Source organism: Pseudopipra pipra, chromosome 12, assembly GCF_036250125.1.
Source record: "Pseudopipra pipra isolate bDixPip1 chromosome 12, bDixPip1.hap1, whole genome shotgun sequence".
Taxonomy (NCBI): domain Eukaryota; kingdom Metazoa; phylum Chordata; class Aves; order Passeriformes; family Pipridae; genus Pseudopipra; species Pseudopipra pipra.
The window spans coordinates 7915878-7929316 of NC_087560.1; the positions used below are offsets into that span (position 1 = coordinate 7915878).

The 13439-nt window shown below is 37.2% G+C and overlaps 1 protein-coding gene across 4 annotated transcripts in view; it reads left to right on the top strand.

The window, feature by feature from the left end:
• The window catches only part of NEDD4 (NEDD4 E3 ubiquitin protein ligase), a 52630-nt gene that overhangs the window by 13726 nt on the left and 25465 nt on the right, over positions 1 to 13439 (top strand). For 3 of the 4 annotated variants that reach the window (XM_064668718.1, XM_064668719.1, XM_064668720.1), the window contains exon 1: positions 4759 to 6438. In XM_064668718.1, coding sequence (XP_064524788.1) covers positions 4927 to 6438 — 1512 coding nt within the window. In that variant the 5' untranslated portion in view covers positions 4759 to 4926. Of the gene's footprint in view, positions 1 to 263; positions 318 to 4758; positions 6439 to 13439 lie in introns of those variants that run through there. The other variant, XM_064668721.1, reaches the window with a different exon arrangement.

Consider the following 13439-nt stretch of genomic DNA (forward strand, 5'->3'; position numbering starts at 1 on the left):
TTAATCTTGTGTTCTTCATTCTGTGGATGTTTAAAAACCTGAACATGGAATGTTGAAAGAGTTTGGGATAACACCAGTCATGGTTTATTTATGTGCAACACACAGAAATGTGTTGCACAGTAAAATGGCAGCAAGGTGTAGATTTGCTGTTTAATATTGATCTTAGGTGTTTGTTTCCTCCTGCATAAACACAGATATTTTACTGAAGAAAAATGCTGGAATTCAGTATATATATTGACTGTTACTATACTTCTTTTTCCTAGGTTAATCCTCAGAAACACAGACTCCTTTTTGAAGTATTTGATGAAAACCGTTTGGTAGGTCTTTTCGTGTTAATATTGCCATGTATTAAAGACTTGGATGAAAGTAAGTTCACCAGGCTTTGACATGGATAAAAAACCCACACCAAACAGCCTTTATAGTGAAACCTAATGCTGAAGGCAGACCTGGTTCATTGACTTATCTGATGTTACCACACTTTGTGCAGTTCTGAAGCAGTTACATTATTACTCTAAACTTCTAATGTGTTTTAATTCATGAGAGCATCATTCTTTTATAGTTATGGTATGTTGTAGTTCACTTGGCATGGCCAAATTCGTTGGTGATATTGAAAGCTCTGCTTTAGGTGTTTATTTTTTCCCCACAAACAAAGCAGTATTGGTAATGTAGGTATCTCTGCATGGTGTGAGAAGCTTCTTCAGCATGTGAGGAGTAGCACAAGAGAAAACATGTCTGTATTTTCTTTGGAATACTCAAGAAGTGGATTGTAATCCTGTAAATAGGTGTTTCTGAATGGCAGGACGTTGGTGAGACAGGAATAGCTTGGGCATTTATCTCATCAAAATCCAAATTCCTCCTCTGACCAAGCTCTCATTTTCTGTGTGAAGGTGTCTACTTACCTGTCCTTCTGTCTGTGTGTTTTATTGCTAATGACTAAACTTGTAGCAGTACAATCATGACACTTCACAGGCATTGCTTCTCATTGGAATATATTCCTTTTCCTTCTGCAGTAGTTTGAAACTTATAGGAGGGATTGAGTGCTCTTGCACTCCTAACACAGTTTCGTTCTGAATAGCTGTTATAAAGGGTCTCTTTGTGCTTTGTGCTTGAGTAGTGTGTTGGCCATGAAAAACATTATTTTTTTCCCTAAAGCTTTCTGCATATGTTCAGTAATCCATTGTATCTTTTGTGGAGGTGCTGCTCTGCTAAAATTGGGAAGAGTGAAAATGTTTGTAAACATAAGTACAAACTGTCTAGAATTATTAGATTCAAGAAAGAGGAGACTTGTTTCTCGCTCATAGGCATTACACAGTCCCCAAACTCTTGCTTCTTAGCTGGTGGTATTGCCTGTCCCAAGTATTTCAAATATGGTGTCTCTTTGATTTATTTAAAAGCAATGTTAAAAGGAATCACCAGCATTTGTGGACTACACAGATGATTAAATATGATTTGTTAGGATGCTCAGATTTTCATCTTGACATTGTTATGGGGTGCAGTGTATCCCTCAGGAGGTCCAAGTGCTTTGTCCATTGGGACACGTCACTGGAACGTTACTGCCACTGCCTGGAAGCCACAAGGCATGATTAGAAAGCCAGATTCCTCTTTTTTTTTTTTTTTTTGAAGAAGGGCACTGTTTACTTTGTGGTTTCCACCAAGAGAACTCCTTTGCATTCTTTCTCTAATCTGGAGTAGATAAGTTGTTTGACTGTTTTCCTTATGGGAGAAGAAGCAACTAAACAATTTTTTGGCATCAGCTAGGAAATGGTGCTTTGTTTCCCATGTATGATTGTATTTAGAGGTCAAAGCATCATGATCTCATCAGTCACTGTATAATTCTACAGTAAAATGCCCTATATTTTTCATCACTTCCATCTCCTCATTTGGTGAATGGAACAGGCCACCTCCCCGTTTCTCTTTAGCTTTCTCTCAGAAACACTGTGGTTTTCATCTCAGATGTCTTGAGCTGTTTTAAGTAAGACAAATTGCTGCCATAGCTGTGATTGTTGTTTAGCATTGATAAGCTCCCCCACTTCTATTAATTCATTCTCACATGTCAGAAATCATAGGTGCCTTGCTAAGCATCTATGATCAAAATTTGTTTAGTTTTTCATTATTTTAGTGGGCTTCAAGGTTCTTTCATCTACCTGTTGGATGACTGTTTAAACTCCAGATGTGATCAGGCTGATAAAACTGAAATATTCTTACGTTTGTGTGACTGTCTTCTCAATGGATAATCCTCCTTTTTACAAAATTTTATCCCAATTGCTTTTATTCCCTGTAACTTTTGGGGATAAGTGAAAACTTGAAATCTCTGCTTTTTGTTTTCAAGAAATGTTGTTTTCTTGAAAGCCAGCCTCAAAACTTTTCTTCAGTGTTTGGCTTAAATTCAAAGTCTTGCTACCTTGGTTATATCACTAACAGTCAGAGTTTTCAAAGCTTTCTGTAATAGCTTTAAAACTCCTCAAAGATCACTTGTCTTGGATTTGGTAAGGGAGCACTAAATCTAGTTTGTTCTTCTGACTTGTTGCAAACCCTCAGTGGAATAAAGGGCTTGAGCAGTTTGTGGAGTCTTTAATTATGGTTGTTTTGAAAAACACATTAGAAAAATCTGTCAAGAAGGACAGTGACATCACTTAGGAGATAAATCACTGAAGGGACTAGACAACTTTTTGCTCTCTCTTTCTGTCTTGCAGTAACTTTTCACAACTATATATGTTGCAAACAAAGTGCCTAAATCTGTTACTGATACTGAAGAAGATTTGAATGGAACTATTGGTATTTAAAAAAAAAAAATTATTTTATTTTTATGTCAACTCTAATTCAGTAAGATTGAGTTTTGCATTTTAAATGTCATTTTATGTTGCCAAAGGAAGCTATAGTTGGCTGGCTATACCTGTACATTAGTTGTTGGGGAGAAAAGGAGCCTTGAGAAATGCACTTTTCACTCACGTATCTTAGGGTGGCTTCTTGCTGTTTTTTGTGGGGTTTTTTTGTTTGTTTGTTTAAATATATTGCTTGAGGTTCAAATGTAACTTTTTGAAACTGATCAAAAGAATCTTTTATGGTTTTTTCCTTTCCTCTTCTCTCCCCATCCCAGTCCGCCACCAAACTATAATATTAGAAGTAGTCCTGTTGGTTAAGCATAATGAAATAAATGAAGTGTTGTATTTGTTGGCTTTTTATGAATAAGCCAGTATTCATTTATTACTGCATTCTAATAATGGAATTCAGGTAACGGAGGTTAAGTAAGCCCTGGAGTATAATTAGAAAACAAATTTGTTGCTTGCAAACAAGGTACTGTGAATTTGATTCTTGGCTCTTTCTTGAGAAGGAGGTATAAATGTTAATTTTACTGCCTTCTAGCTTAAAATACAGTAAAGGTTAAATAAATATGAAGCAGAAAAAACTCCAAGTAGTATGACCTATAAAAGTATAAATGGCCTACTGTTCTCTTCTGTTTGTACTTTTTCAGCAGCACTAAGTAATTTCGTGTCAGTGCAGTCATGTTCAGTGCTGCATCATATGTGGCTTATGGATTCAAAAGTACATTCATAGCCAAATGTTTGTGTTTTTTAAAATAAAACCCACAACAAAAAATCCCACTCAACAATAAGATTCGAGATTGTCTTTTTTCAAAAGTCCCACTAGGTGCCAGCAAAGGACCTTTTCAGTTATGTGAGCCAGTGAAACATTTTGTAGGAATTCTCAATCCCGTTACTTCTGTGAGAGTTGACAGTACATATTAACTTCTTGACATGCTGATCGTTTCATTTAAAAAATAAAAATTAAAAAATACTAATTAGCTATGAATGTTTGAGACAGTTTGTATATAATTATACAGAATAACTTTCTTCTGTAATAGTGTTTGGTAATGCTATTTATCTCTGTGCGTACTTAGCTCAGTGTTCTAAGGTTCGTGTAGCTGGTCATATATCTGCAAACCATACTGAACTCTAATGAATGTCTCCTTATTGTGGGCTTCCAGCAAACAGGATGAGGTAGTTCACTTTGTAGGAGTAACTGGGTTTTTTCTGCCTTTAACAGCTGTAGTTTGAAAAGGTCAAAATAGAAAGAGAAGGTTAACATGGTTGGCTGAAAATAAATGCCAAATTATTAACCAAAATAACTTTTTGTTGCTCCAGTTCAGTTGCACCTCATTGAAAATTATGAGTTAATAGACAGGAGAGGGTTCTGCTATGTGCAAATCTGTAGAAAGTGCGATTGCTTAGCAGCATGTGGATTGTGAGATAATGCCAGATTCCTTTCGAGTTTTATTTAAAGAGTGCAGAAAAACTTTTTCTTAAGGGGAGGAGGAGGCTTATTTTGCTGGTTTATGCATAATTCAGACTTCAGCAGTTTGCTAGCATGGTTACTATTTGGAAATTCAATCCTGGACTTGATACTCAATTATATGGGACTTCATTCCTACCAACTTCCTGTAATTCTAAACCTATGGGTAAAAATATTAGTAGTCATACGCTGCTAGGAAAGTACGGACACATTGACTCAGCTCATGCAGCCGCAGCAGGCGTTGCTGTTTTAAACTTGGAAGTTCTGGAAGCTTATTATTTGTGTTCATTTATGCAAATTACAGAAGGTATAATTGAGAGAAGGTCGGTGGTGTTTGTCAGTGTGTCGCAGCTGAGGCCGTTGGAACGTAAGTGCTTTTTAAATGAGTGCTCTCTGACTGCCAGCAATCAACGACAGCCCAGAAACTGCAGTTCAAGGAATGGCTGACATTTCAAGAGGTACTTTTTTTTTTTTTTAAATGCTAGTATCTTGTAGAAATTAGGACAAAGACTGCAACTTTTATGGGCTTTTACTGTTGGGATGGACTAGCTCTGGGTTCCGTGCAGCTGGCTGTAGCCTTTCTGCTGAAGGATCTTTGTGGTTTTCGTTTGCTAACATGCGTGGAAATAAGAACAAATGGCACGGCGGTTAAGATTGCATTTTGCTACCCAAAGAAGCAACACAGATCCATTATCAGAAACCTCTGAAGATGTTTTGGACAGTAATAGTTGTATATACTTCAAAAAATCGCAGAATTCTGCACCTAATGTTACCCAAGTGAAGCTGACTCCCAGGCGAGTTGCTTATGCACCTGTAGTGCAACAAGTCATTAATCAGGAGAAAAAACCAACTATTTCTTCATTGCAAATAAAAAAGAGCAGTTCACTGCACATTTCCCTGCAGTCTAGAAAACACAGTGGATGTTCTCGGTTTGGTGATGCCTTAGCTGCTGGAGAAGACACCCCATTCATTGGAATTGATAATGAAGGGAACTGTGCTCGGATCGTGGTCGATCACCGATCTAATGACAGCCTCCTGAGCAGTGCTGCTCTGTGCAAAGGCAGCCTCAGCAGTATTGCAGCAAGTGACAGCGGATCCTTCAGCAGTGCTGGCAGTGACTATGGATCATGTGCAAGTACCACAAGTGATGGAGGTTCCTATAGTAACAGTGTCATCAGTGACAGTGGCAGTGGCACCCTTTGGACAAGTGACAGCACGTTCTGTAGTGGTGTTGTACATGGTGATTCTTCATATAGAAGCACTGCAAACAAATGTAACCCCTACATGAGTACCTCATCTCAGGAAACTCTGTGTAGAAGTAGCACTACTTTTGACCAAGATGCTTTGTCAGTGAGGAAGAAATCTAAAATTCCATTGCGGCGTTGTTCATCACTGGTTATTTTCCCTAGGAGTCCTTCCAGCACTCCTCCAGCTTCTCCAGTAAGCTCAGGTCAGCTACCACATAGAGGCATGTATCAAACATCTCATAGACTGGTTATTTCTCCTAGTGAACTGGCACAAAAAGAAGATCCAACCACTTCCAAGGGATTCCTTTCAACAGCAGTCAATGGACTTAAACTGTCTAAAACAGTTTGCTCTTCTGGCGAAGTCAGAGACATCCGACCCCTTTATTTGAATGCGTCATTACAGGACAAAAGTCAAACTTTGAGTGGTTCTGAGCAGACAGCTTGTGAAGAGGTGTCTGATGGCTTCTCATGCACTTCAGTTCATCTCAATCAAAGGCCATTTGCATCGAGCAGTGAAACGGTTAATGGCTGTTGCAGTCCAGAGTTAAATCTGAACTCCGGTGCAAAATACCCTCATTTAAAACTGGAACGTAGCACATCTGCATGTCTGCCCTCAAAAATAGATTCAGAATATCAGATTAGTATAAATGAACTAGAAAGACCGAACGTTCAGATGAGCAAAACTCACCATGTTTTGCAAAGAAGTGTTTCCTTGGAAGGATCACGTCAAAAAGTTTCTTGCTGCTTAACCAGCCTTAAATACAAGTGTCACAGTGCAAGGACGTCTCAGTTGCACATACAGTTCAAACCTGGGAATGAAGGAAAAACAACTGGTGTTAAGAAAAGATATGGAACCTCTAAGAAGGAAATGTCTAGCACTTCTTTGTGGAGGCCCCTTAAGGTGAGTGTTCTGGTTTATAGGAAACTGTGACACAATTTTACAACTGAAATTTAGCTGGAAAATAATAAAAGTTGGCAATTGGGACTCAAACACAGTGATTTCAGAATTTCCTATTGGTGTCAAATTGTCACCATTATGAAGTTAATTTTCATATTATCTGTAAAAATTGGGGTTTAGATTTGTTTCTTAGAATATGATACATACAGTAGCATAGGTGATTAGGTCTTACAGTGAAATACCTGTATTTAATACATTATAAACAATAATTTCCTGTTTACTTGAACTCAAAGGGATTTCTTTTCTGGTTACCTAGATGTGGGAGTTATTGAAACTTGAAATTAAGTTTTGTAGGTTTAAACACATAACTTCTCAGTAAATGAATAGTAATTACTAAAGTTTGCATATAAAATGAGTGGATTACTGTAGTGTTTTAGATTTATTTCATATAGGCTTTACTTTACAGAACAGTTTGCTGTATGTAGAATTAAAGATAAGTAATATTTGAGCAGAGAAACTGTAAATACCATTTGTTTCTGTATACACCCTGAACCACAGGAATTTTCTGAGTTTCCTCTCCTTTTTTTTTTTTTCCTTCTTCCAACCACTAGCCCAGCCTGAGCAGCACACTGTAACTTAATACCTCTCCCAACAACATTGCTGTTCAAATTGTACTACTTGGGTCTAGAAGGCTTGTATTAAATACATATTTTTTTGTAATGAAATTCATATCCAGCTACATGACAGAAGTGTTTGCTCTTATTAACTCTTAAGGCAGTTTATTTTGTTAGTAAAGCATAAGCCACATGAAAGGTGGATTTTAAGACTCGTTTAAATAACACTGTAAAGACTTAAATAATCTGAATATTATATTAGTTTTAATTATGAATGCTGATAAAAGTGCAGCAATTGATGGTTACTAAATGTGTTTTATGATCTCATTCTCTATGATTTGGCACTACTACCATTTAGCTAACCTGCTTGTTTAAGCAAAAGGCTTTATGACAAAGATCTATAGTTATGACAGTCCTCTTCTAAACTAGTAAGACTATTTTTAAAGTATATTGTGGGAAAAAAAATATTGAGTCATGCACTTCAAGTACATTTCTCATTAACTTGCACTGCCTCTATGTTTAATGGCAGTTGATATAAAAGATATTCTATATTTTAGTACTGGGTGAATTTTAATAAATTCTGTTTAGATAGAATCCAAGTTCAGGATTAGACACGTTAGCTGACATTTCCAGAAAATCTCCCAGGAGTGATGTTTACAATGGATTGACACAAAATCTTAGACTTGTCTTTTTAAACCACTTGATAGCATGTGGCACTTTTACTGTGTTATTGTGGCAGCGTATTTTAAGCCTCCTGAATCCTTTAAGATTTCATCTTTTGACTAGAAGATGAGAGAGACAATTTTAAAAATAAAAAATAGAAAAAAAAAAGAGTCTAAATCCAAAATTGTTGTAGTTATCTTGTACTTTTCATGTATTTGTAAGTATTTAGATTTATACCATGTCTACATACAAATAAAAAAGATCTCTGACCTCAGGAAACTGGGCACTAAAGGTTTTACAGCAGTAGAGTTGTTTGAGATTCTTTTATGCAACAACAGGTACAGGAGCCTTTCAGTCCTCAAATGGCCTTTTTCAGTTTTTTTAATATCCTATGAAATACGTTATAAAAAATGTAAAAGCTTCCCCCACCAAACTAAGCAAAAACCATAGTTGACCTTATAGCAGTTCAACAATTCCTTGGAATAAAATAGAGAAATACCATTGTATTTCCTATTAGTCTTTGTGACCAACATAACAGATTCTATGGCAGTCATTTAATTGCATAGTGCAGTTAATTATCATGGTGTATTGTGACTCATTTAAAAATAAACAACTCCCAAAATATTTCCCTTGACTCCAGTTAGTCTGGCCTAGTATATTGATATGCTGAGTCTGGGTTCAAATTTAACAAGCTGATACTGGAGTAGCATTTAGTAATGTCAGCTATCTGTGCAGAGCAGGCATGAAATCAAATCAGTGCTATGGTCAGGGCCTCCAGAGGCTGAAGCAGCCAAAAGGTCTATGCATTCTTTTCTTACGTGCCTTGCTACCAGCCTTCAGCCACCTCGGGTCACATTTCCTGCTTTCCATAATCAACAGCTTGTTAAAGGCTGACTTAAAAAAAAAATCGTAACACCATTTCTATGACAACTGGCCTTGGATTATTTTTAATTAAGTTGAAAAATGGGGAATGGTGATGGCCCATGTACTGCTCCTGGTCTTCATTGGAAACTTCTTGAATAGGTTCTGCAGCAGAGAGTGGAATTTCATTTATGTGAAGCAGGAGGAAGAGGTAGTCCATGGTTGCAGCACTGAAGGTTGTCCTTGACTTTGTATTTCTGTTTTTAATGTGTTCTGTTGGTTTTTTTTAATGCATCTATCTCTTGCTTAGGGTAGAAATAAATCTACAACTAAAGCACTTTGACAATCCCAGGAGGGTAGGAGCGAGTAAGGGAACAAGTTACTTGTCATTGTACATATGTAAATGTACCTCTGTGAGGTGCAGAGAAAGGCAGAAACAGTGACTAGAGTTCCAGTTCTTGTGGACCGTAAACAACCTTCTAAAAAATAAAGCTGTGTTAATCTCTGCCACAAGTACAATATCATGCTGACATCTATGGTGACATCAGCTATTCCTTCCTCTACAGTATCACTCCTGATTGGATAATGTGAGTATTGGAAATGCATATGCAAATCTGTTTCAGCAGCTGTGTGCCTTTACAATAATTTCTTATACAATTAAGGGAATCAATTTTGTTCTTGTCCTTCTGTTGACAAGTAATTTTACTCAAATTTTGTCTCTAGTTATTGAAATACACATTTTGAAGCAACAAAACTTTCAGAGGTGGTATAAAACAACCCAATGCTTTTCTACTGTCAGATCCACGGTAAGGAAACCCTTAGCTGGAACTCTTGAGCTTTTTTCACCAGATTCTGGAACTTTGCCTTTTATATTCATAAAAGGAAGTGCTATTTGAACCTTGCTGTACTAAATTTAAATTTAGTAAAACAGTAATTTGAGGGGGCTTTGTGCAAAGATTTCTCTCTTGACTGACTGACTTCCCAGCTGATGTGAACGTGCTGAGGGGACCAGAAGCTGTGTCTGGAAGATTGTGACTCCCTTGATAAATGCTGCACCACAAGCTAGCACTGAGTAGCCTGAGGTTGTCTTCTCTCTTGCACCCTCTGGGAGCTTCCTTCCTAGCAAAACTCCTTCATGGAAAATAGTGATCTGAACAGGGAGAAGTGCCAAGACAAGGGAAGGACAGCTGTGGCTTATCTCCATCTTTGCATATTAAGCAAAGGGGCTGCATGTGTATCAGTGTCCCAAATCTGTGCAGGGAAGTGAGGTGGAAAAGGGGCTGGTAAAGCAAAAGATTATGGAGTCAGTACAAGGCAAAGCCCAAACTGACACTGCTTTATGCTGCTGTGCTATAATAACCTCACCATTAATAACTCCCATATTGTTCAGTGTTGCATATCTTAAAGGATCTTGTTACAGGACTGTGTCTCTGGCACATTGCTGTGTCATGCTCTGTCAGTTCACTCAGGGAGACTTGGGGTTGAAAAGAAGGTGGGATCTTCCTGAGGAATCGTGGTGACAACTATGTTAGACTTCGATCACATAAGAGTATATATGTTGTGTCTCAGGCAAATTTTACAAGTTGAAATATCCATCAAAGCATTAAAGGGAAGACAGTGTTAATCACAATAATAAACAACTTATAGTTAGTTGTAGGTCATTTCCTACTTTCATCCTTTATGTAACAATCGCCTCTAGTGCTTTAATAGTTTGTAGTAATTTCTTATATTTTTCATCTTGCTTAAATGCAGAGTTTCTGTTACACCTTCCTCTCTAGTTTTTTTCATGCTTTAGCTTTTGATCTTATTCAGGGAATAAAAAGATTGCACACAAAGGATGTGATAAATCTTACAGCCTCATCTGTGAATGGTTGCTACATGGATGGATTAGCAAAGTAAGCAATCAAGTAATATTATTTGGTAATAGTTCCGTCCCTAAAATTTTTCATTGTCAGTTTTAGCAAGTTGTATTTAACAATAGTTAACCATAAGTAACTTTCAGAATATGATCATGCTCTAAGGAACAGTGTCTGGACTGCAGCAGATCCTTGAATAAGCCAGCTTATCCAAGCTCTAGCACTTTGCAGTCCCCAGGAAACGCTGCATGTACATAATAAGGAGAAGTTTTGTTTGATTGTGCTCTGTACAAATTATGATGAGCCTCATTCTGTTTATAGTGTGCAGCTGAACTAAGCCTGGGTACGTTTCTCATGCCAGCAAATGGGGAAACTAAAACTGCAAAACCATGCAGAGCAAACCTCCTGAAACAGCTTATGTAAATATGTAATTATCCAGCCTTCAGGCTGATTCATGTCTTTTTAATCTACCACGAGAGAGTGGGAAGCATTGATGCTGTGGCTTCTTTAATGGAGCCACAGGCTATAGTTATTCTGTCTCTTAAGACTTAGTATAGATATAAGAATGTGTTAAAGTAAAACTTTTTCACCAGCCAGGCTAGAGACATTTTTCCTTTACTCCTGACTAGCCAAAGGACTTGCAGGCTTTCAGATATGAGACTATGATGGTTTTTATTTGGATGGTACATTCTTTTTGCTTCCTGTGAGAAATTAGATCAACACTTTAGGTTAAACAAAACATTTTTTGGAAAATGTTATGGTGATGTAGAAATCGTAGTCTTTGTAGGCATTATAGCATAAAACAGAAGCCCTTAACAAAACTAATTGTACCTGCAGGCATTCTCCCAATAATTGTTGCAAAGCTCAGCTATAAAATGTTTGAAATACTAACTACAAGAAATAATCTTTTAATCTATTAGATTCTCTTACTGAAGGAAGATTGTAAGTGTTATGGCAATATTTCAAAGTGACCGAAAGGGGAACTACAGGCTACTGCAACAGGCTGGTATGGAAGCAAGAGGACATGGAATAGATCTAGTAGGTAAATGACATGTTTGATGTCTACAGGGAGGAGACTGAGCACTACTTTTATAAAAGGAAATTTTGTTTTACAAATCAAACTAAGCAATGACATGTGAAGATAGGTGAGCTGATTAATGCAGGGCACTTAACTTCTAAAATTATTTTACAAGAACCTTTAGCAGAATACTGAAAAACACTCATAAGTGCAGAAAAAGGCTTCCTCATTGGTGGCAACTAAACTATAAGAAACACAAGTGAGGATTAAATTGTCACCTCAAAAGTTGCACAAAATCTCATGCTAGTGAGTGACTAAACAGTAGAAAATTTGAAAATCACTGTTGAAAAATGCCAAGCATTACACACAGGAAAAACAGCTGATGATGCTTGTGTGGTGATGGTCTCTTAAACTGGTCAGGAAATAGTTTGTGTCGTGGGGAGAGACTTGCTGAAAATGTCAGCTCAGATCTTGTTGACAGTTGAAAGGCAAATAAAAGGTTAGGATTTATTAGTGAAGAAATAAACTAAGAAATTTAAAACCACCCTTATGGAATTGTACAAACCCACAGAGGTGCATGGTATGCATATTTCTGGTCATCCTTTTTCAGGAAGCATGTATAACAGAACTCAAAAAATACCAATAAGGGTCACAAGATTGGGATAAGTTTTATGTGAGGAGACACACTAAGTAGATCAGGTGCTTTTCAGCTTTGAAAAAAAAATGGTGTAAAGGGAGTTTATAAAACTATAGTTCAGGGGAGGTGAATTTGAACAGAGATTCCACTCCACTCTTAAAAAACAAGTATGCTCTTAGGTGTTGCTCAGCTCACTGTCTCAAGATGTGTGTACCAAAAGAAGAAATGGATTTTAAGAAGAGCTTAGATAAGTTGAAGGTCCGTCAAAGAGTATTACATTCTCAATATATATTTTAACATCAGGATCAAAGGGTCCATGACCACTTATTCATTAGAAACTGGGGGTTATTTCTGTTAAGTGTCTTCTGTTTCAAGTGAACTTTTTTCCTCACTCTCTGTGACAAACAGAACATGCCGATTTGGGAATGCAGCCAGCAAAATATTTGTAGCTCATTTCAGTGTTAGTTTATGGGTGTATAGTCATCTCTGTTTCAAGAGAATGCATAATTCTTTTTTTCTTGTCATGATAGTTTACAACAAATCGAAAAGTCTACAGATAGATGCAATTATTGTTTGAGACCTTGGGCTGCTTTCAGCTGTATCAACTGTAAGATAAGCAAACAGAATTTAGAGAAGGACATCGGCAAGTTCCTGGCTGAAATTACATACAAACACTCATTGAAGTTAGGGCATATTAAAATGCAAATGGCACATTCCAGCTACTCAGTAAGAGGAATGTAGATTCTTTTAGACCTAGATGATTTCTCTGGCAATCAGTGATTTTCTGAGATAAGGGAGAAGGCCCTGTTCAGTAGTGTGAAAGCACAAGGGCTTTTTGAAGGAAAAGGGTTTCCAGAATTTATTATGAATGTTACTTATTTTTTAATAGAGTTTCTACCTTAGCCAGTTATTGTACTAATCATTGTTTTTAGTAAGCTCAATTTGGGACAAATATTTAGTTTATAAATGAGAAAACTTAAGTGGTTAACATTTGGCAGATTATAGGCCAGTAAAGCCATGTCTAATGTGGGAAGTGTAATGTAAGTTTAGTAATGTCATTGAGCATGTCTGAAATAAATTGTAATACGGTTTTGTTGGCAAAGTAATTGTGGTTGGATGATTTGTGTTGTAGTTGCCTTGTGCCATTAGAGATTGAGCTTCCAAGGTCAGTTCACACAGACTGGTTTTGTACAGGTAGGATTTATAACTTGGGCATAGCAGAGCTTAAGACAAACCAAACCACTAAGTTCTGCTCTAGCCAGGTCATGTGTCTACATTTAGGCTTGGCAGCAGCAGGTTTAAGCTTGGAGCTGGGAGAGGTCAATAGGTAGGACTTGAGGCTCCTGTTCCAATCA